This window comes from Apodemus sylvaticus, chromosome 10, assembly GCF_947179515.1.
Source record: "Apodemus sylvaticus chromosome 10, mApoSyl1.1, whole genome shotgun sequence".
In the NCBI taxonomy this organism is placed as follows: domain Eukaryota; kingdom Metazoa; phylum Chordata; class Mammalia; order Rodentia; family Muridae; genus Apodemus; species Apodemus sylvaticus.
The window spans coordinates 5,202,795-5,224,613 of NC_067481.1; the positions used below are offsets into that span (position 1 = coordinate 5,202,795).

The 21,819-nt window shown below is 52.2% G+C and overlaps 1 protein-coding gene across 4 annotated transcripts in view; it reads right to left on the minus strand.

Moving 5' to 3' along the window:
- Nucleotides 1-21,819, minus strand: part of Septin9 (septin 9) — a 171,463-nt gene that overhangs the window by 54,410 nt on the left and 95,234 nt on the right. For all 4 annotated transcript variants that reach the window (XM_052196845.1, XM_052196846.1, XM_052196847.1 and 1 more), the window contains one exon: nt 20,613-21,257. In XM_052196845.1, the coding sequence (XP_052052805.1) occupies nt 20,613-21,257 (645 nt within the window). The remainder of the gene's footprint in view (nt 1-20,612; nt 21,258-21,819) is intronic.

The following is a 21,819-nucleotide window of genomic DNA, read 5'->3' on the forward strand; positions in this document are numbered from 1 at the left end:
TGGCCCAGGAGAGCTGGGCGCCGTTCAAGCCAAAGCATGCCCATCTTAAAGCTTGGTCCCAGAAAGACCGAAAGAAAAGCCCAGGGGGTTCATAGGATCCCAGCGCTGAGTAGCCAGGGTGTGAATGGAAGTGGCCAGTCCCTGGAGACCAAACACCCTGTACCTGGCACCCTGGCAGGGTTTCAGGAGAAACCTCCAGTAGAGGAGGCCAGGGTATACAATCTCCTCCACACTTACAGTCCTGCTCTCCCCTGGTCTCAACACTCAGCTCATTCCAAACAGAAAGTGGCCTATCCCGTTCTCTGCATACATGATGAGCCCCGAGTAAGCTGGCAAGAGTCTTCCAAATCTACCCTGAACCGGCATGTGCCCATCCCCCACCCTGGACACGTGGCAAAGCAGTCCAACAGAGTCACACGTAGGACTCTGCACGTAGTGCAGGCTCACTCTGTTCACCAGGATGCCACTCCCACGTGGCCTAGCAGCTCCCACTCCATTTCCCATACCCACAGCCCATACAGCTGCTCCGGCCTCAGCCTACCCCAGGGCAGCAATGGTAAAGCGTTCTACCTTCTCACTGGGCCACACTGCCTCCCATCCACCCACCTAGGGCAGCCCAGAAGCCAGGCCCTCCCAGCAAGCCATTGAAACTCTCTGGGTCTCAACTGTCAGATCTGGAAAACAGGCCACGTGACAGGAGGAGGGGCTCATGGAGTTAGGACATCAATTACCTACTTTTTCCACCCACCTGAGATAAGGGCTTGGAGACCTGGAAGATCAGGAAAGCCACCCAATTCCTGATGCTCGAGAGATAGGGAAGCCCCTGAGCCAGATGGTGTTACCGGAACAAGAGAAAAGGGAAGCCGGCTACGTCTCTCAGGCAGGCAGGCAGAGCAGATGTCTATGGACATCTTAGGAAACACTCTTCCAAGAACACACTGGACTGAGAACCCCCAGAATTCCAGTGCAGGTGGTCACCCACCAGTAGAACCTGGGGTGCCCAAGGCTCAAAGAAAGGCACAGGCTAGGAGCTGCCCCGAGGTCTCAGCTGAGAATGTGATGTACCAAGGCCGGCGGAGCAGAAAATCTCAAGAGTACATTTAATGAGCCAGGCCTTGATGGGGGGGGGGGGGGAACTTCCTGCTCCCCGGGACCTCAGGAGTGGGTGTTCAACTTCCCACACAGTGGCCTGGGCCATATCCTTCCCTGAACAGAAGGTCCCCTAACAGGCTGAGTAGGTAGCCCTAGCCAAGCAGGGCTGTGGATTCCAGGGTGACCCTGACCCTATAGCCAGACCCTCCCTGGAGACAGTCTGGCCCTGGTTCTTCAGTGCTGGAGAACGAGGACGGGCCCTGGCCCTCCGCCAAGGTTGCAGGGTCTCTGGGGACGAGGACTCCCCACCGTGGGTGACCATGTGGTCTACCGCACCAGTGCACACAGCCTGGGGGAAGATCCAGACATGGGATTAAGGGACCACTTTCCCCAACCAAGGCTGTGGCTCCTCCTCCATCTCCTCCCCAGCCTCGCCCTATACCGGAAAACTACTGTACCCCACAGGCAGGTTTGCCTCCCACAATTACACCCTCACACTGAGGTTACCTGGGGGCCGTGAGGAGCCCTGTGGGCCTGGGTTTCCTGAAATCAGGGTGGTCCGTAATACAGTAGATTGTGTGGGGCCTTGCACTGGTGCATCTCAACCCTCTGTAACCGGAGCCAGCTGTGACAAGGACCTGTTCCCTACCCCACCCCCAAGTCATCAGATAAGCATTAGTCAGCGGAACTGCAGGGAGCCAGCCTGGAGAGGCCTGAAGACAGCAAGCCAGGAGCCAGGAGAGGGACCGTCCTCAGTCTTCATTTCCACAGTGGAAATACAGATACTTCCCCCTCCCAGCCCTGGGAGGAGGAAAGCTAGCAGGGGTCAGCCTGCTGTGGGTGGAAACCTGTCCCCTTCAAGCTGGGTCCCTTTGGTGTGGGCCTGAAAACAGAGTGGAGGAAGCTGGGGTGTATGGCTCAGTCGCCCAGGTGTTTGCCACAACACAGAGAAAGCACTCTGAGGAAGGAGGATGGAGAGACAGGAGGATTCCTGGGGTTGCTGGCCAACCAATCTAGCCAGGTTCAATGAGAACGACCTGTCTCAAAAAGTAAAGGAAGATGCTGACAAGGGTGCCCGATGCATGCACACATACACACATGCACACATGCACACATACACACATGCATACATGCACACATGCACACACATGCACCTATACACACATATGCAGATGCACATGCACACACATACACACATATATGCACACAAACACACATGAACACAAACACACATGCATAATATACACATGTACACACACAGATGAACACATATACACACATATGCAGATATACACACAAGCAAATATGCACACACAAACATACACATGTACACACAAACACATGCATACATATGTGTACACACATGTGCACACATACACAAAAACACATACACTTATACACACACATATACACACACACACATGCACACATACGTCCACACGAACACACGAGGACTCCTCATCCCTGGTAGAACAGGAGGTTGGGCGGGTATGCAAAGAGGACCTGCCCTGAAGTCAGACACAGGAAGACCTACCACACCCGGGGCTCTGCTCTAGTGAACTGTGTCCCACTCCATCTCTTCCCTCTGCTCAGAACAGTAAGAGACAGGTGAGAGGGAGGGGCCCAGGGACAGTAGCTAGGAGCAGCCTTCCACGGGATTTAGGTTTTTCATGGCAGGGTTGGGCCTGCGCTGAGCCCTGAGAGGCCACAGCAGCCACGACAGTTTGTCCCGTCCCTTAGCTCAGATCAAAAGCAGCGTGTCCTCCAAGGCTCGGTCCATCCCCCGAAGGCAGGGCCACATGGCACTCGAGTGACTTCCTGAACAGGGAACTCAAAAGAGCCCTTCAGCCAGCTCATGGAGCCCCAGAGCTGAAGTGACTGTGATGGCACTAGAGGGAATCTTCTTGGCCTTGGAGACATGTGAACACAGAGCAGAAACCAAGGGACTCTCCTGGTCACGTGGGTAATAAAAACCTGTCAAGAGGCTGGGTGGGCAGAGCTGTCTTCCTAGCCCCTGTGTCCCAGGTGCCGCCAGGCCCCAAGGCCCCGAGGCGGAGTCCTAGCCATCACGGCTGTCACGGGCACTCACTGATGGAGCAGTGAGCATCTCTAACCTCAGGGACAGCGGCTTCAAGTCAGGCAGGAAGTCAGGACTCACCTTGGCAGTCCATCAGAAGCACGCTCTCCTCCTACACATACTAAGAGATGTCTGGGGGCTGGAGAGATGGCTCAGTGGGTAAGAGCACTGACTGCTCTTCCAGAGGTCCTGAGTTCAATTCCCAGCAACCACAAGGTGGCTCACAACCATCTGTAATGCTATCCAATGTCCTCTTCTGGTGTGTCTGAAGACAGCTACAGTGTACTTACATACATAAAATAAATAAACCCGTTTAAAAAAAAAAAGAGATGTCTGTTCTGGAATCCAGACATCATCCACTGTCAAAGTTGTCCCTCACCGTGCCAGAGGTGATACGAGCGAACACCTACTGGGTGCCCACCTACTATGTGCAGCTCAGCATACCATCACTGTGCCCAGGCAATTCTCTACACTTCCTTCCACTCAACCTGTCAACAACCTGACAAGTGGGGAAACTGAGGCACGAGACCTGCGACTCCCCGGAGCCTTCGAACCAGGAGCGTCAGGGCCAAAATTCAAATGCAGGTTGCCTGGCTTTCTGGTTTGGTTTGGTTTTGAGAGAGCTTTTTATGTAGCCCAGGTTGGTCTTGATGATGTAGCTGAGGATGGCCTTGAATTCTTGATCCTCCTGCCTCCATTTGTCAAATGCTAGGATTACAGGTACGCAGCTGTAATGGTGTGGTGCTGGGGATGGAACCCAGGCCTTCATGCCCACTAGGCCAGCCCTTCACTAACCGGGCTACACAGCTCCCGCCTTCCATAGGGCTTGAACCCCAGCGCTCCTGCCATCCACCTCTCACCGCCCTGGGAAGGGAGAGACAGCAGGAAATTTGCAGTCAAGAAAGACAACAAAGAGACTGCCCAACTGGCCTGGGGCCAAAAGGTTGAGTCAGGGCTCATGAATATAGCAAGAGACAGAGTTAAAGGCCAGGTCCACCTTTCATCTCGGGATGAGATGGGGGTGACTGGGGATTCAGACATGAAGGGCTTCTGGGACCCAGGAATCAGAGGGTTCTATACCGTGGAGAGCCTGGGCATGGGGCGGAGGGCAGGCAGCACCTGCAGGGGTGTGTGTGCTGAGCTGTAGGGTACAGATGGATGCTTTGGGACAACGTGACTCATCCCCCCCCCCATACTCCAGCAATGTCACACGGCCACAGGCGAGTCACAGGCTGCTGAGACTACACTCTGCTGACCTGTCCTCACCCCAGCTTCAAAGGCAAACTAGACTTTAAACCAGTTCCTCAGGCTGGGGCCAGGGAGTATGGTGGGGCCTGTGTCTAGATGACATTCTGAAATCTGTTCACCATAGAAGCCTGCCAGTATAATTCCGGGTTTTGAAAATAGCATGTTGTGAGGCTGGGGGACAGCCCAGTGTGTACAGCGCTCACTGAACAAGCATGAGGACTTGTCACCGGCACACATTAAAAGCCAGGCACAGCACTGCAGCAACCAGGGAGGTAGAGACAGGAGCATCCCTGCGGCCCGCTGGCCAGCCTAGCCAAACAGGTGAGTGAGCACCTGGTTTAGTGAGAGACCCTGTCTCAAAGAATAAGGCGAAGGGTGACTGAGGGAGACACTTAGTGCCAACTTCCCGCCTACACACGCATGCACGCGCGCACACACACACACACACACACGTGCACGCACACACTCATATGCCAACACACATACATACACATGCATACACATGTACATTCACACATGCACACACATATACACAGATGTGCACACGTGCATACACACATACTCACACATACACTCGTGTGTGGACACATACATACACGCACGCGTGCACACATGCACACACACATATATACATATCCATAAACATGCACACTGACACACGCGCATACACACACACAGTTATATGAACTGACCAAGGATGTTGCTCAACGGTAGAACACCTGCCTCACATATACAAGCCCTGAGTTCCATGCCAAGGATTAGGAGGGAAGACACCCCAACCCCACTGCATTAAGACACCGTTTGTCTAGATTCCCAAGCTCTGCACACCCCATGTGTTCTGCTCCAGTGCCTGTGCGCCATTCGCCTTGCATCAACTTCCAGATGTCCTTGGCACCCTCCAGCCTGCACATCTGGAGCCCACCCTAAGGCTTATGCTGATTCTGCTCGCCTTGACACCAGGCATCCACAGCTGAACTGCCCCTCATTATCATCATCATCATCATCATCATCATCTTCCTCCTCCTCACCATCATCCTCACCACCACTACCACCACCCAGGGCCACTCACCTCCTCCCAAGCAAGCATGACATCCCCGGGGACATCACATTCCTGGGGACACAAAAACTCACCTGTGAGTTGTGTTGTGGTGACCACCGCTGTATCCCTGGCACCTCACAGCTCTAGTGTGTGTGTCTCTCAGCCTTCCCTCCATCCTTTATAAAACCTTATGAACCCTTAACACCATAATCTCACAGCCATAGCTTCTACGGATATGATCTGTTCTGACATAGGCCTCCCCAAACCGTGTCCTTCTGTTGCCACCAAGGAAGTCTGACGCGTAGGCACCAAACCAGCCTCTGTGGTCTGATAAGGTCATCAAGTTCCCAGTGTTTTTGAGATCTGCTTCAAGATTGTGGATCAGACATGATACGAGGGCCAGAGACTTGGTAAGTACACTTGCAGAGAGCCAGGGTCAGTCCCCAGCACCCACATGGTGGCTCACAACTACCCGGAACTGTAGCTTCAGAGGCTCTGATGCCCCCTTCTGGCCTCCTGTGACACCAGAGCACACGTGGAACACATACAAGCAGGCACATTGACATACAAGCAGGCACACAGACATACAAGCAGGCACATAGACATACAAGCAGGCACATAGACATATAAGCAGGCACACAGACATACAAGCAGGCACAGAGACATACAAGCAGGCACACATACATACAAGCAGGCACACAGACATACAAGCAGGCACACAGACATACAAGCAGGCACATAGACATACAAGCAGGCACATAGACATATAAGCAGGCACACAGACATACAAGCAGGCACACAGACATACAAGCAGGCACATAGACATACAAGCAGGCACATAGACATACAAGCAGGCACACAGACATACAAGCAGGCACACAGACATACAAGCAGGCACATAGACATACAAGCAGGCACATAGACATATAAGCAGGCACATAGACATACAAGCAGGCACACAGACATACAAGCAGGCACACAGACATACAAGCAGGCACACAGACATACAAGCAGGCACACAGACATACAAGCAGGCACATAGACATATAAGCAGGCACACAGACATACAAGCAGGCACACAGACATACAAGCAGGCACACAGACATACAAGCAGGCACATAGACATACAAGCAGGCACATAGACATACAAGCAGGCACACAGACATACAAGCAGGCACACAGACATACAAGCAGGCACATAGACATACAAGCAGGCACATAGACATATTAGCAGGCACACAGACATACAAGCAGGCACAGAGACATACAAGCAGGCACACATACATACAAGCAGGCACACAGACATACAAGCAGGCTCACAGACATACAAGCAGGCACATAGACATACAAGCAGGCACATAGACATATAAGCAGGCACACAGACATACAAGCAGGCACACAGACATACAAGCAGGCACATAGACATACAAGCAGGCACATAGACATACAAGCAGGCACACAGACATACAAGCAGGCACACAGACATACAAGCAGGCACATAGACATACAAGCAGGCACATAGACATATAAGCAGGCACATAGACATACAAGCAGGCACACAGACATACAAGCAGGCACACAGACATACAAGCAGGCACATAGACATACAAGCAGGCACATAGACATATAAGCAGGCACATAGACATACAAGCAAGCACACAGACATACAAGCAGGCACACAGACATACAAGCAGGCACATAGACATACAAGCAGGCACATAGACATATAAGCAGGCACACAGACATACAAGCAGGCACACAGACATACAAGCAGGCACACAGACATATACACAAACATGAAGAGAACATGGTAGGTGCCCCAACTGAAAATCATCGGAGAGATGAGGCTGCCAGCGACTGTAATGTGAGCATTCTGAAGAAACCAGTGAGTTGATGTTCGCTCGCAAAGCTCACCAACCCTACAGTCTGGGCTGCGACCACATGCTGGACTCCTGTGAGACCCTTAGGTAACTGCAGGTGCAGAGCATTATCCAAAAGGGAATACTGAGAACCCAGCACCTTCCCGACCCTCTCTGCTTCCAGTCACTGCAACACCCTCTGCCGTGTGCGCCCACCATGATGGGGCCTGTGGCAACAAGGGCCCAACCAGGCATGGGCGGAGCCAAGACAAACCTTTCTCCCTTAAAAGCTGTTTATCCTTAGGATTTTGTCACAGCAAAAGAAAGCTATATCTGGATGCCAAGTGTGGGAATGCACCTGTAATCCCAGGGCAGGAGAATTATGAGCTTGTAGAGACTCTGAGGCTAGCCTGGGCTACAAGAATAGAAATCGAGAGGCACAAAAGGCTATAACATGTGACGCCATGAATAAGAAAGCTTCAGAACAGGGAAGCCCCGGATGGAAAGTCCCAGTGATGGTGACAGAACAGATTGGCAGCTCCTTCTAGAGTGGTAGCAGTTTCTTAAGCTGGCTGTGGAGGAAGGAATGACGGGAACCATGTCCTGGAGCTGTGGGGTCTTGGTCATCATAAAGTCTGGGTCGTGATTGGAAAATCACAGAATTGTGTTATAATGTCAGCATGAAGCAAAATCAGGAGGATCGGGAATTCAGTCATCTTGCAATAAATACCAAGTTCTAGGCCAGCCTGGGCTAAAGGACCCTCTCAAAAAAAGGAGAAAGGAAAGGACGAAGAAATTCACATAACTGTGTACATTAAAGAGGTGAGGGGACTAGGGAAGAGACTTGGTAGATAAAGTGTTTTCCACTCAAGTATGAGGACCAGAGTTGGATCCTCAGCTGCCTGTAATCTCTCGGGAGCTCTGGAGCACGCTGCTTAGCTAGATCCAGGAAGCTCCAGGTTTTTGTGAGACCTTGCCTCAGTGTAGAAGATGGAGGAAGATCAAGACACTGTCAGCAACTTTTACCAACTCGGGGGCACGCGTGCACACACACACACACACACACACACGGACACACACGGACACAGACAGGAACACGCATGCCTATGCCCTGTTGTAAAATGTACTTCGTCAGCTACTTTCTGGAAGATTCCAGACTTTGTGATCCCGAGACCTAGCATCCTGCCTGGACCACTGCCTCCTTCCCCACCTCCAAAACAGTTCCTTTCCCATCATTCCTTCCTCCAAGGTTGCAACAACAGAGGGTGGGTAGGTGGCCTTGCTTCTCAAGGTCTAGGGTCTTCTGTCCATGTCCCTATCAGAACCTGTCACAGCTGTGCTTTAGACCAGCATGGCCCGTAGCCTCTCCCAGTCTGATACAGCGCGTATATCCCCTCTGCAGATGAGACCACATCTAGGACAGACACTGAGAGGAGTCACAGCAAACTATACCCTCCCCCAGAAGAGGCCAAAGCAACCATCTCTGAATGTTCTGAGGGATTTAAATAGACAAGTGAAGGATTTTTTTTTTTTTAAGACAGTGGTTCTCAACTCCTGGGATTTCCTGTCAGATGTGCTGCATATCAGATATTTACGTTACGACTCATAACGGTAGCAAAATTACAGTTATGAAGTAGCAACGAGAATAATTTTATGGTTGGGGGGATTCCCACAACATGAGGAAGTGTATTAAAGGTCTCAGCATTAGGAAGGTTGAGAACCCCTGGCCTAGGGGGGACACACTGGGGTTTGCGGGTTCTGGGGAGATGACTGTTACACTGGCATGAAAACCTGACAGAACCTTCAGAATTTACACTCAGAAAAACAGCACGGCCTTGCACGTGTTTGACACCATGCTGAGAGAAGTGTGCAGACAAGAGGCGGCTGAGGCTTGCAGGCAACCTAGCCTGGCCGAACATCGGAGCTTCCGGTTTAGTGAGAAACCACCTCCAGGGAATAAAGGAGGAGAACACTGGGCATTTTAAAATTTTGGTTGCTCTTATTACATGCATAATTGGGGGTGCATACCACAGTACTCAAACGGAGGTCCAGAGGACAACTCTGTAGAGCCAATTCTTTGCATTCATCTTTTTTTCATGGTTTCCAGGAGTCTAAGAGATCGCCTTTACCCACTGAGTCATCTCACAAACACACACACACATATATATATATATGTACATATATGTATGTATCGAGATTAGGTCTTCCTATGTAGCCTGAGCTGGCCCAGAATTCACTATATAGCCCAAGTTAACCTCAGATTCATGAATCTCCTGTCTCTGTCCCCCAAATGCTTGAATTACATGCATTCGCTACACACCCAACTAAACAATAATTGATTTCTCTAAGTGCATGAGATAAAAAGAGATAAAAAGCTAGGCCAGCACCGCAGCACCCCACCATATCCCACTCAGCCCCCAAAAGTTAAGTTTTAAAGTCTCTCCAAACTTGCAGTCCCATGGAAAATAACTTTAAGTGTTTTCTTCTTTTTTTTTCTTTCAATGCTAATCGCCCACAAAAGTATCAGGCACAGATGGTTTCACTAGTGAGCTCCTTAAAAGTTTTAACAAAGACAGGATTGTGTTGCTGTGAAAGTGGTCCAGAAGGGAGAGGAAGAAAGAAACGCATCCAGGGTGTTTTTGCTAAGCCAGCACTACGCTGTCACCAAAAAAGCAAAAATAGCTCGGCACACGCCCCATGCTGCAGAGCCAGCTCACTGTGCATCCGTGCAAAAGAAGAAAAAATAAAAAACCAACAACCCCAAATTCTAGATCCCGCCACGAAGCTCAAACCGAAATAAATTCCAGCAGATTAACGACACTGGTACATAAAAATAAAACCACAGAAACATTAGAAGAAAACATGGATGAAATTCTTTTCTATAACTCTGGAATGCAGCAGGATGTGAAACCCAAATGCTCAAAGAAGAAGCCTGACAAACACAAGCCTTCAGATTTTCTGTTTGGAAGAACACGCAATGGGTGGGGGAGGAGCCCTTAAACCTTGTACCACACACAACAAAGGTCAAAAGAATTCTTCTTCTTCTTCTCCTTCTCCTCCTCCTCCTCCTCTTTTTCCTCCTCCTCCTCTTCCTTCTCTTCCTCCTCTTTGTCCTCCTCTTCTTCTTTCTCCCTCTTCTCTCCTCCTCCTCCTCCTCTCCTCCCTCTATCTCATCTCTAAGGAAGGGTCTCACTGGGTAGCCCTAGCCAGCTTAAGTTTTCACTTAAGTATTAAGTTGTCCAGGTTGGTCTTTACTACTAGCAATCTCCCTGCTTGAACTTCTCAAGGTCTGACCCACCACCATCAGCTCAAAAACTTCTTAGAAAAGAAACCATGGGGCTGGACAGATGGCTCAGAGGTTAAGAGCCCTGATTCCCCTTACAGAGGAGCCAGGTTCAGTTCCCTGCACCCATGTGGCAGCTCACAATGATCTGTAACTCTGGTTCCAGGGGAAACAGTGCCCCCTTCTGGTCTGCACAAGTACAAGCATGCTTATGGTGCACAGATCTGCATACAGGAAAACACACATAAGGTACAAAACAAGAAAATAATTTAAAAATTACTATTTTTTAATAATCAGCAAGAAAAGAGTTGGCAATTCGGCTGAAAGAGAACCACCACGGGACTTGGGCTGTAACAAACATACAAAACATACACAAAACATAGAAGTGACATACACCTTCCATTCTGGCAGAGATGGAGGTGGGAGCATGAGGATCTCTGTAAGTTCGGGGCTAGCCTGGCCTACATGGTGAGAACACAAAACTGAGACTGATGTAGTTTTGAGGTGAAATGCACCCCAGAGACCCAGCTATCACCGGGTCCCTGATTCCTGGCTTGTCATAGCAGCAGACTTTCTGGCCATGGCTATGTACACACAGCACGTGTCCCAGCTCCTGACCATGAGGCCACTGGACGTGGCACCCTCCCCCACTGCCAGCAAAGTGTCCCCTTTAGAAGTCAGCTGTTTCATGGGGTAACGTGAACCTGCTTAGTACAAAGCTGTAGAAATAAACAGTTCAAACCCACCGGGCAGTGACCTTCGTCTCAGCATGCGGGGAGTGCACAGCTCTCCCACGCACCATCCCCACAGTGCTAATGACACATGGAGGGCTGGAGAGGCGGCTCTTGCCGAGGGTCTGAATTAGGCTCCCAGCACCCACGCCAGGTGGCTCACAACTGCCTGTAAGTCCAGCCCCAGGGGATCAGACACCTCCCACAAGGGCACCTGCAGATACCCGTACAAAGACGCATGCATATACACATAACTTTAAAATAATAAAAATAAAAATGTTTAAGTGTCGTAACTGCTTGTGGCTAATGTGGGACTGACTGGTCAAATATTAAGCCCACATATCCTCTGATGCAGAAACTTGCACTTCCAAGGTGCACATGGAAGTCACATGCATGAGTACACACACACACACACACACACAGACGCACACGCACAGGCACACACTGTAAGATGCTCAATACATCTTCTTCTCATGATAGGGTCTTCACATTAGCTCAGGTTGGCCTTAAACTCAGGTCTTACAGGGGCCCCAGCCTGCTGAGTGTCAGGATGACAGGTAAGCGCATCTAGGCCCCATTCCAGGTTCTTTTAACATCTTAAAAAACTGGATGAGGGGCTGGAGAGATGGCTCAGTGGTTAAGAGCACTGGCTGCTCTTCCAGAGGTTCTGAGTTCAAATCCCAGCAACCACATGGTGGTTTACAATCATCTGTAATGGGATCCGATGCCCTCTTCTGGTGTGTCTTAAGACAGCGACAGTGTACTCGTATGCATAAGATAAACAAATAAATCTTAAAAAAAAAAAAAAAAAAAAACTGGATGAGAACACTGGAGAACGCAGGCTCAATTCCTAATGCTGGAAAAACAGAATGTAATAAAGGCAGTTTGGGCCGTGGACAGAGCTCAGCTGGGAGAGCGCCTGCCCAGCATGCATGAGTTCAATCCTCAGCAACTCGTCAGCTGGAGAGAGGATAGCTCCAGGTTTACGAGCAAGCAAGGGGCTAGAGAGATGGCTCAGTGGTTAAGAGCCCTGACTGCTGTTCCAGAGGTTCTGAGTTCAAATTCCAGCAACCACATGGTGGCTCACAACCATCTGTAATGAGATCTGATGCCCTCTTCTGATGTGTCTGTAAACAGCTAAATATACATATACTCATATACATAAAATAAATAGCTCACAAACAACCCCAGCTCCAGAATCCAAAGCCTTTGGCCTCTGAGGACACTTGCACAAACATGTCCATTCTCTCTCTCTCTCTCTCTCTCTCTCTCTCTCTCTCTCTCTCTCTCTCTCACACACACACACACACACATCCATAGGAAAATAAAATTTAGCTAGGTGTGGTGACACATACCCTTAATCCCAGCACTCAGGAGGCAAAGGAGAGTGGATCTCTGTGAGTTTGAGGCTAGCCTGGTCTACAGATTGAGTTCCAGTTCAGCCAGGTCTACACAGTTAAACTGTCTTAAAAAATAATAAAATAAAAATGTAAAAATTAAAGAATTGGGTGAGGTGTGTACACCTCTGAGACTAGCAGTCTCTGGAGGTAGGAGGATGAGAGCAATACTATCCTCTACTACATAGTGAACCTGGCAGCCTGTAATGCTAGAGTTAGAACTGTGTGCCTGGCAAGCAGGAGGCACTGGGTTCGAATCCCACCACTGCCAAGAATCCGCTAACCCTTTGACACCGGACACAAAGGTATGTGGCGTTCTAAGCAGAAACGACAGAAAGTTACCTCTGCTTCCTCTGCATTCTCAAGATGCCTGTAAAATAGATATTTTTCCCTCATTCGGTTTTTCTCTTGGCCAAGTTAAGGATCCAACCCAAGGCCTCAAATGCTAATGCAGTGATCCAACACTGAGCCAACACCCTTGTCCACTACACAGACTTTTTGACAAAATCTGCACACACAAAATTCCAAACATCGTCAGCACGTCCAGCCATCATGGTACACCCTCCTGAGAACAGCGGGGGAGGGAGGCAGCTTCCTTTTTAGGCTTCTTGGGACCCAGAGATTTACAATCTAGCAGTGAGCAAAGGAGACCTTTTGGAATAAGTGGCAGAAAGGCAAGCAGGGAGCACGTCAGCACCTGTGCAGGCCGGCCAGCAGGGAGCCAGGCACATGGACAGGGCCTCTGGACCAGGAGACCTGGAAATTCTAGCATTTCCTCTAGTCTGCATGCAAGGCACCCCTTCCTCAAAGAAGGGCGGGGCTTGGTTTTCTTGTATGTGTTTAACACAAACTCCTGGGTGCCGGATCCCACCCCTACTCTGTCTTAATGAGAAACCACACCCACCCTGAATCCAAGAAAAATGGGCAAGAGGGGTAAAGTCATCAGGCCCAGAGCACAGCAGAAATAGGGTCCCAGGTCCTCAAAAGTGAGCAGAGCCCTGCTCGTGGGCCTGGCACTGACTCTGCTTCCATAAGAGCTGTTGTGAGCTATCAGAAAGAAGATGGAAGCTCGGGGCCACTTTAAGATCCAGGCAAGGCCAGGCAGGTGCAGGACAGTTTTCCACCAGGAGCCAGTGGGTATAATTCAGCATTGGGCAAGGTACGGCATTATGGCTATGGGCCCCTTTCTGTCTCTGGGAGACCGAGAGAGAGCAAGGACCCCACAAAAGGACTTCCCCAGAGAACTGTTGGTCTTGGAGGAAAAGTGAGATAGTCAGAAGCAGGGGTGGGGGTCAAAGGGCACGAGATCCTGGTGGCACCCCAACTCCTCCCAAGCTTGCTGGTTATTAGTTTAGGGGGTTTTGTTTTGTTTTGTTTTGTTTTAGGGTTTTTAATTCTCTAATTTTCATTTATGCGTCTCGTTTAGAGTGGAGGCCAGAGACACTGCGCTCCTCTAGTGCGGGCAGTGCGTCCAGGTGGTTGTATCTGTCACCTGATGTGAGTGCCGGGAACCAAACTCAAGTTCCCCGCTAGAGCTGAGTGTGCTCTGCTTAACTGCTAAGCCATCACTCTAGAAAAGAGAGAGAGAGAGAGAGAGAGAGAGAGAGAGAGAGAGAGAGAGAGAGAGAGAGAGAGAGAGAGAGGCTGAAATCAGGCCCTCTGCAAAAGCAACACATTTTCATTCTTTTGGAGACAGGATCTCACCATGTAGCCCTGGCTATCTTGGAACTCACTCTGTAGACCAGGCTGGTCTTGAACTCACAGAGACCCACCTGCCTCTGCCTCCGGAGTGCTGGGATTAAAGGCATGACCTCACATGCTTAGTGTAACAAGCACCTTTAACCACTGAGCTATCTCCCCAAAGCTCCTGTCTCCACTGGCTTTACTGCTGAGCTGGGCTCACCTGTGCCGGGCTGGGCAGAACTCCAGATCTGGCTTCTGCTGCCCAGGCACTCTTGGCTCACTTTTATTCTCTCCTGTGCCCAGCGTTTGCAAAGAACTGGAAGGAAGCCAGGTTTCAGATCCCAATACCCCTGGTCTGTTGACCACAGGAGGGTAAAGGATTCCCTGTAGCGGGGGAGGGACCCACCCTGTCCACTGCAAAGGCCTAGAGGAAGCCGCGTGTGCAGAGCCCTGGGCATTTCTCCCTTTGTAGCTCTCAGACTTGAGGATCTGGGGGAAGGGAACAGGGCCAGCATGTGCCACGTGGCACTCCCTCTGGCCACCAGAGAAATCCAGAGTCTGGCCAGAGGCTGCCCACATCCAGGGTGTCAGCTGGGAACATCCCGGAAGCAGCGCATTGATGTTCCCGGGATGAATGTGCCCTCTGTCCAGCCACACCGAGAAGGCATGGCTATCTGCCCTGGGCCACCCTCGACAGTCATGCCACACCATTCAGACTCTGGATCCCAGCAGTTGTCCGGGGCTTAGAGGTGGAGGACGGGCATGGTTCCTCCTTGGGCAACTGCTCCACATAGGTGGGGGTGGGGAACCACACAGTGCCATGTGCTGGGCCAAGCTCAATTCTGAACACTGCTGGGTGGTCAGAGCCTCAGCCACAGAATTGGAGGGGTGGACCAGGACCCGCCCCCTACCCCACCCCCACAGGCGCGCCCCAGCTGTCTCTCTCTATTTAAGGTATTCCACAGCTGCTGGGCCGTGATCCGTGGAGAGGCCTGGCTCTCCCTCATCGCTGCGCCCTTGGTTCTGCTGACAGCTGGGCAGCAGACAGCTGGGTAGGCAGCCGGGGAGGGACTCTGCACAGACCCCAGAGCCAGGGTCTGTCTGCCTCCACCTTGAGGGAGATCCCACTACTCTGCCCACTTTGCCCACTGCCCTCCAGTTCTCTACCTTGCCCTGGGTGGGAGAGTCTCGGAGAGCTCAGACCCATCCTTAGGAGGAAAAGACATCCAGTCTCAGAGCAGGGTGGCCACTGTGGCAAGGAGCAGAGGGGGGTCACGCGGGCACAGTGGCCTGGGAGGGAATGTCCTCCTGTAGACGTGGCCAGATCCCTCCAGAAGAAAGACAGGAGGCCCCTCAGACTCCCATGAGCAACTTGTCTGCCAGCCTTATGAAGCAAAGAGGCTTTCACCGTAAGCCTTACCCCAACCTGAGGAAAGCCACAGCCCATGGACAGTCGGGGCGGGGGGGGGGGGGGGGGCGACTCCACAGCCTGTGGGTGCCCCACAAATATAAAGGCTGTCTATGGAGCGCTCTGCAGAGCCTGAGTTATCTCCCCACCCGTTCTCATGGTGATCACCCACTTTCCAACTAAACACCTCAACTTGTCCGAGATATGCTAAGTCCTCCCCAGGCTAGACCTGGTACATTCTTCCTGGTAATTCGGAGCCCAGAACTTCCTGTCCAGGAGTTCCCCTCTTCTGTGACCCCGCTGGGTGCCCTCAGGGAACCTATGCTCTGATTAACACCCTCCATGCCACAACAGACTTGTAACCCCACCGTGTGCACGGGGCCTCTCCCCTCTCTGTCCCTAGGTCCGATGTAGACACAACACCCAGGCACACATGGGAGGGGGTCAGCCGCCCATCCCAGGCAAGCAACCAGGGACCGCCCCACATTGATAGACCACTTCAGAAACTGGGCAGGTGGAGAGGTGGAGGCGCCGCGTCCTCGGAACAGTGGGCCCATGGGTGCAGCGTGGACACACCCAGGAACTCAGCAGGCCTCGTGAGCACCAGAGAAGGCGAGGTACCAGAGCAGGAGGGCGTGGCATGCAAGTGCAGCACCCTCCTTATAAGGCAGTCTGGGGAGCCACCAAGTGTGGCCGTGTGCCAGGAGGGAGGCTGAAGGGGCCCAGCCAGCAGGCAGCCTGCCCCGGATGGATCCCAGCATCACCAAGGGCTCTATGACAACGGAAACACAACCTATAGAGCAGAGCTTAGATCTCAGATGCCAGGGAGCCTCGGATGCCTTTCCCTGTCAGCCACCTAGGTCCCTTACTCCTCCCTGACCCTTCCTAGAGCACTCTGAGGTTGGCTCTCCCCTTCTGCTCTGCCCCCAGCACGGAAGGGACAGGCAAGGATGTGGAACAGGGACAAGGACCTCTGGGAAGAAGCTACAAGAAGCATTAGCTTGGTCCCTTGGGGAGGCTTTGGGGGTGCCCTGCATGTGCCTGCAGCAGCCACCAAAATGCCCCCAGGTCACTGCCTGCCAGGCGCCACCATTAATTTTTATTGTCCGAGTCGCTTACTAGTTACCTTAGGATACTCTATAAAAATAGACAGCGCCCGAGCTGTGGCCCCTGCCCGAGGACACCAGCTTCCAGTCGGGCGCTGACAGAATCCTGAAGTGTATGGCAGAACATTGAGGGTGATCAGAGCTTATGGTTAAAATTTAGTTCTTTCCTGATGAACACAATTTTCTGCACTTTTAAGAATAGAAAATTACTTATTGTTCTACAGAAATCTGTTCCCTGCAATGGGAAAGAGAGGCCAGCCATGGGAAAATGGTTCACCCGCAAATAATTTACAACCTAGGAGAAGGCAAAGATGGCCCGGAGTTACAGGAAGGGAGGGTGTGTCCACCTATGGAGAAGGCTGGGTAGGGATTTGAGGGGAGTGTAGGCGGTCAACAAAGCAAAAGCAGGAGGTCAGGAAGTTGGAGTTGAGGGCTTGCAAGGACGGTGTGGAAACCCAGAGAAGGGCTGAGGGGAGAGCTAGGGAGCAGAAAGGACCAGCAGCAGAGGCGCCAGAGACCCCACGGGTGGGTGGCCAGAGGAGGGGGGAGAGTGGGCTGTAGCCTCCGAGGAGAGGTTGTGGGTGGGGGAGGATGAGATAGGTCCCCAGGGGCTCACTGAGCTTTCTAATAGGCTCCGTGGGGAAGGTCCCGCTTGCCTTGTCTCTCCAGCTCTGCCCTGCCCTCCACTATCTGGAGAGCTCTAGACGCCCATGAAGGGCCTTCCTGTGTGCAGCCACTGGTAAATACAGCCGTGTAAGCACAAGGACCTGATTCAGTCCCAGTACCCACAAGTGTCATAAGCACCAACCATATTAGCATTAGAGAGGGAGAGTGGGGAAGATGCCAGAGCCTGCTGGCCAGCCAGCGGACAGGCCAGCCCAGATCCCAGCGAGAGACCCTGTCCCCACACCGTGCAGGCTGGAGAGGTGGCACAGAAGTCAAGAGCGGGTACTTGTTCCATCCCAGCACCTATGTGGTGGCTCACAACCACCCTTGACTCTAAATCCAGGGGATTTGATGCCCTCTTCTGACCTCTGCAGGCACCAGGCATGCACGTGGTACACACACACACACACACACACACACACACACACGCAGGAAGGCAAGTCAATAAAATAAAGCAAATATATCTAAAATTGGGGGGGGGGGAGTAGCAAGCTGGGTGCTGTAGAAATGGCTCAGCAGTTAGAACACTGACTGTTTCTCTAGACAGCCCAAGGTCAACTCCCAGCGGCCACAGGCAGCTTACAACCGTCTGTGACTGCAGTTCCAGGGATCCACGGCACCAGGCATGTGCACAGTGCACATGTATATACATGCAGGCAAAACACACACATAAATAAAATAAATCTTCCAAGAAAAAAAAGCAAGGAGTATGCCTCCTGAGGAATGACACCAAAGTTGACCTCTGACCTACACACACACACACACTCACACACACACATCAGACACACACACATACATCACAGATACACACACTCACACACACACATCAGACACACAGACACATATATCACAGATACACACCACATATATACACATACCACTGACATACCACACATACACATATACACAAACCACAGATACACACACCACACATACTACACATACACTCACATACACACACCACACACACCACACACACCACACACACCACAGACATATACACACACAGACATACAAGGCATACATACATGCACACACACATACACACACAAGACACACACACAAATATATATTCATGTGCACACACATACATACACATGCACACATATGCACACACACTCACACATACACACTCATGTACACACGCACACACAGGACCTTTCTTTACCCTGGCCTACTGAATTCCTGCCCTCCTCAACAGGTTTCTGCTGAGCTTTTTCAGTGTCACCCACTGTCCTCCCACAAGCTAGCGAGAGCAGAGTCGGTGGACTGGTCCCTACGGCCCAACCGTGTGTGCAACATCTGAGCTGCATCCTCACTGGAAGACACACAGCATCCTTCAGCAGACATGCCCCGCCCGGCCCCAGAACCAGGACCACCTTCTGTGCATCCAGCATGCAGGCTGCGCTCAACAGCTGGGCTGGCGGATGCAGCAGCCTATCTCTCCAACCACATCCTGTCTGACTCAGCATTGTGAACATCTCCTCTCAGGAAGGAGGTGTAGCTGGTGCCTTTGTAGGTCCCAGATCAATCAGGCTCTGTGGAGGGAACACAGGGCGCTAGGCCCCCTGCTCAACAGTGCACAGGGCCTTTGTTCCCTCCACCTGAGGTCTGCACGCTCAGACTGGGCAACTCTCAACAGAGTCAAGTTTAGGACTCCGGGAGAGAATCACAGACACACACCCAGGCCCGGTAGGACCCTTCAAAGGTTCAGGAGACCCTGAATACTTACTGTGGTCTGACCTCTGACACTCTAAGAAGGCTGAGCCCCAGGTCCCCACACCCTCACCACAACCTGGTCCCAAGTCCACCAACCACTAGAGAATCAAGGAAGGGGTGGGGGGACTTAAAAAGCTACAAGCATCCCCGTGACGCAAGCATTGTTTACAAGAGCCAACTGCCGGGAGCCAGCTGGATGTGCATCAGTGGACAAATTGATTCTACCTGAACCGGGCACAACCTGGCAAGCATAAGTCCACTACAGGGGGAAAATGTGTTCCACTGCACACATAACACGATTCAGTTTGCTAAAGGAATCAGGTTCTGACACAGGGTCCACTGTGAACACACCAAGAAGTAAGCCAGAGAGAATGGAGTAGCCCGGGCCTCACCCAGAAAGACGCAGGGGGCTGTCAGGACCTGAGGAAGGAGGTGGAGGGTCGGGAGTTGCTTCTGTTTGGGGTGTGGAAGTTCTGGAAATTCCTGGAAGTGGTACTTGTGCCTCAACCTGGATGTGCTTAGCAGCCCTGAGCTGCATCCATTAACACAACCACAGCGGCCATCGTATCTTGTGTGCATTTCACTACAATTAATGATAATAATTAAAGGAGGGGGGGGGAAGAGATCATCACCCTCTGCTTCCGGATTGCAGACGCACTCCTGCTATCTGGCTTTCTCCACCGTGATGACTACGTCCCCTGGAGCCGGGAACCAACACAACCCCTTCCCTTCCTTATGTGGGTCTTCGGGCGGTTTTGCTTCAGCAGTGAGAAGTTACTCATCTAGGGAGGAAGGCCAGACTAGAGAGATAGCGGGATGGGAGGACTCACGTGCAAACCTTGGGAGGGCTCACGGTCCTCCTCCCCCATCCCCAGCTCTGGGCCTCCACTAGGCACTCACACTGCACTTCCTCATGGGCGAGATCTGGATCCCAGAAGGCCCACCCAGAGACCTAGCGATCGATCACCAGGATGTGGCTTGTTCCAAGCGCTGCAGGAGCACAGCTGGCTCTAGCACCAACTACTCTCCAGCTGCTTGGTCCTCACAGTTCCACGATCACAAGACAGGCCTGGCAGAGGCCACCAAAGGAGCTCGGTACCCACAGGTGCTTCTCAACTGCAGGCTCTGAACTTTGCATCACAACTCTGCACATCCAGGTCTTTTCCCATCTCCATGGAAGTATGTGTCTTACACACACACACACACACACACACACACACACACACAGGCTCTTCTAGGAACCTCAAAGCAAGGTCCCATCCCACGTGCGCAGCCTGAAGACCCAGTGCTGTGTTCCTACTCACCCTCCTGGTTCCGATATGGGACCTCAGCCACAGGGGCCCTGGGCTCCAGCCTGCTCTGCAGCTGAGACACTGGGGCCTCCGAGTTCTCCAGGGTCTGGGGCAGGAGCGGGCAGTTGGGCGCCTCAGCCGGCTTGGGCATCTGGGTCTCTACCCTCTTGGGCGCTGCTGCATCGGTGACAGGCAACCCGGCGGAGCCCTCGGGAATCTTGGAGGTGGGGGCCTCCACCCTGCGGAGCACGGACTCCTGAGGCTTGACAATGGTGATCTCCGTCCGCCGAGGGACAGGCTCTGGGGTCTTGTGGCCCAGGACTTCGGCCCTCTTCAGCCCGAACCGCGAGGGCCCGGCAGCAGAGGCCGTGCTCTCTACCTGCTTGGAAGAGATGTCAATGGAGAGTTCCGTGCGGCGAGACATGGGCTCGGGCGCCTTGGTCCCGGTCAGCTCCACCCTCCGCAGGGAAGGCTTGGGGGAGCGCTGACTCAGGGAGTCTACGAGGCGGGCAGCAGGCTCTGAATTCTTCACCCCCAGGTCCTGGAATTTCTGGCTGGAGCTGGCCACCGTGGCTCGGAGCAGAGGAGTCTGGACCCTCCGGGGTGGCGTGGAGTTGGGTGGCTCAATCTCCTCGACTTCAAACGATCTCTTTAAGGCTGGAAGAGAGAGAAGAGCGGCTGTGGCGTGCACACTGGCCGAGGGGCCCTGGCATTGCGTGGCATTCTCTATGTTAAGGGAGACCAAGGGAAATGGAGATGCCCAGCTACTTGGGAGGCTGAGGAAAAGATCTCAAGTCCAAGGCCTGCTTGTGCTACAGACCAAGTTCAAAGCCAGCTCAAGTAGCTCTATGAGAACCTCCCCCCACCCCCCAGAGACAGCGAGGGATAGAGAGACCTCAGTGGTAGAGTACTTGCCTACTAGGCACAATACACTAGGACCAATACCCAACACGTCAACAAGGAAAGAAGGACGGAGAGAGAGGTGTTCTGGCTAGGAAGCCACCTCGCTCTTCTGCCTGCATGTGGTAAGTATGAGAAACAGACGAGTCCATCCTAGGATCTCTCACACAGTACCAGTCACTCGGGAGGCTGGCCTGAGAGGACGGTAGCCCCTCCCCCGTTCTGGGATGGCCACAGCCCAAGCCATACAGCCACCCCCTTCTAGAGACTTAGGACTCTGGAGTTTCTCTCCTGTGGCTTTCCTCCCCTCCCCTGACAT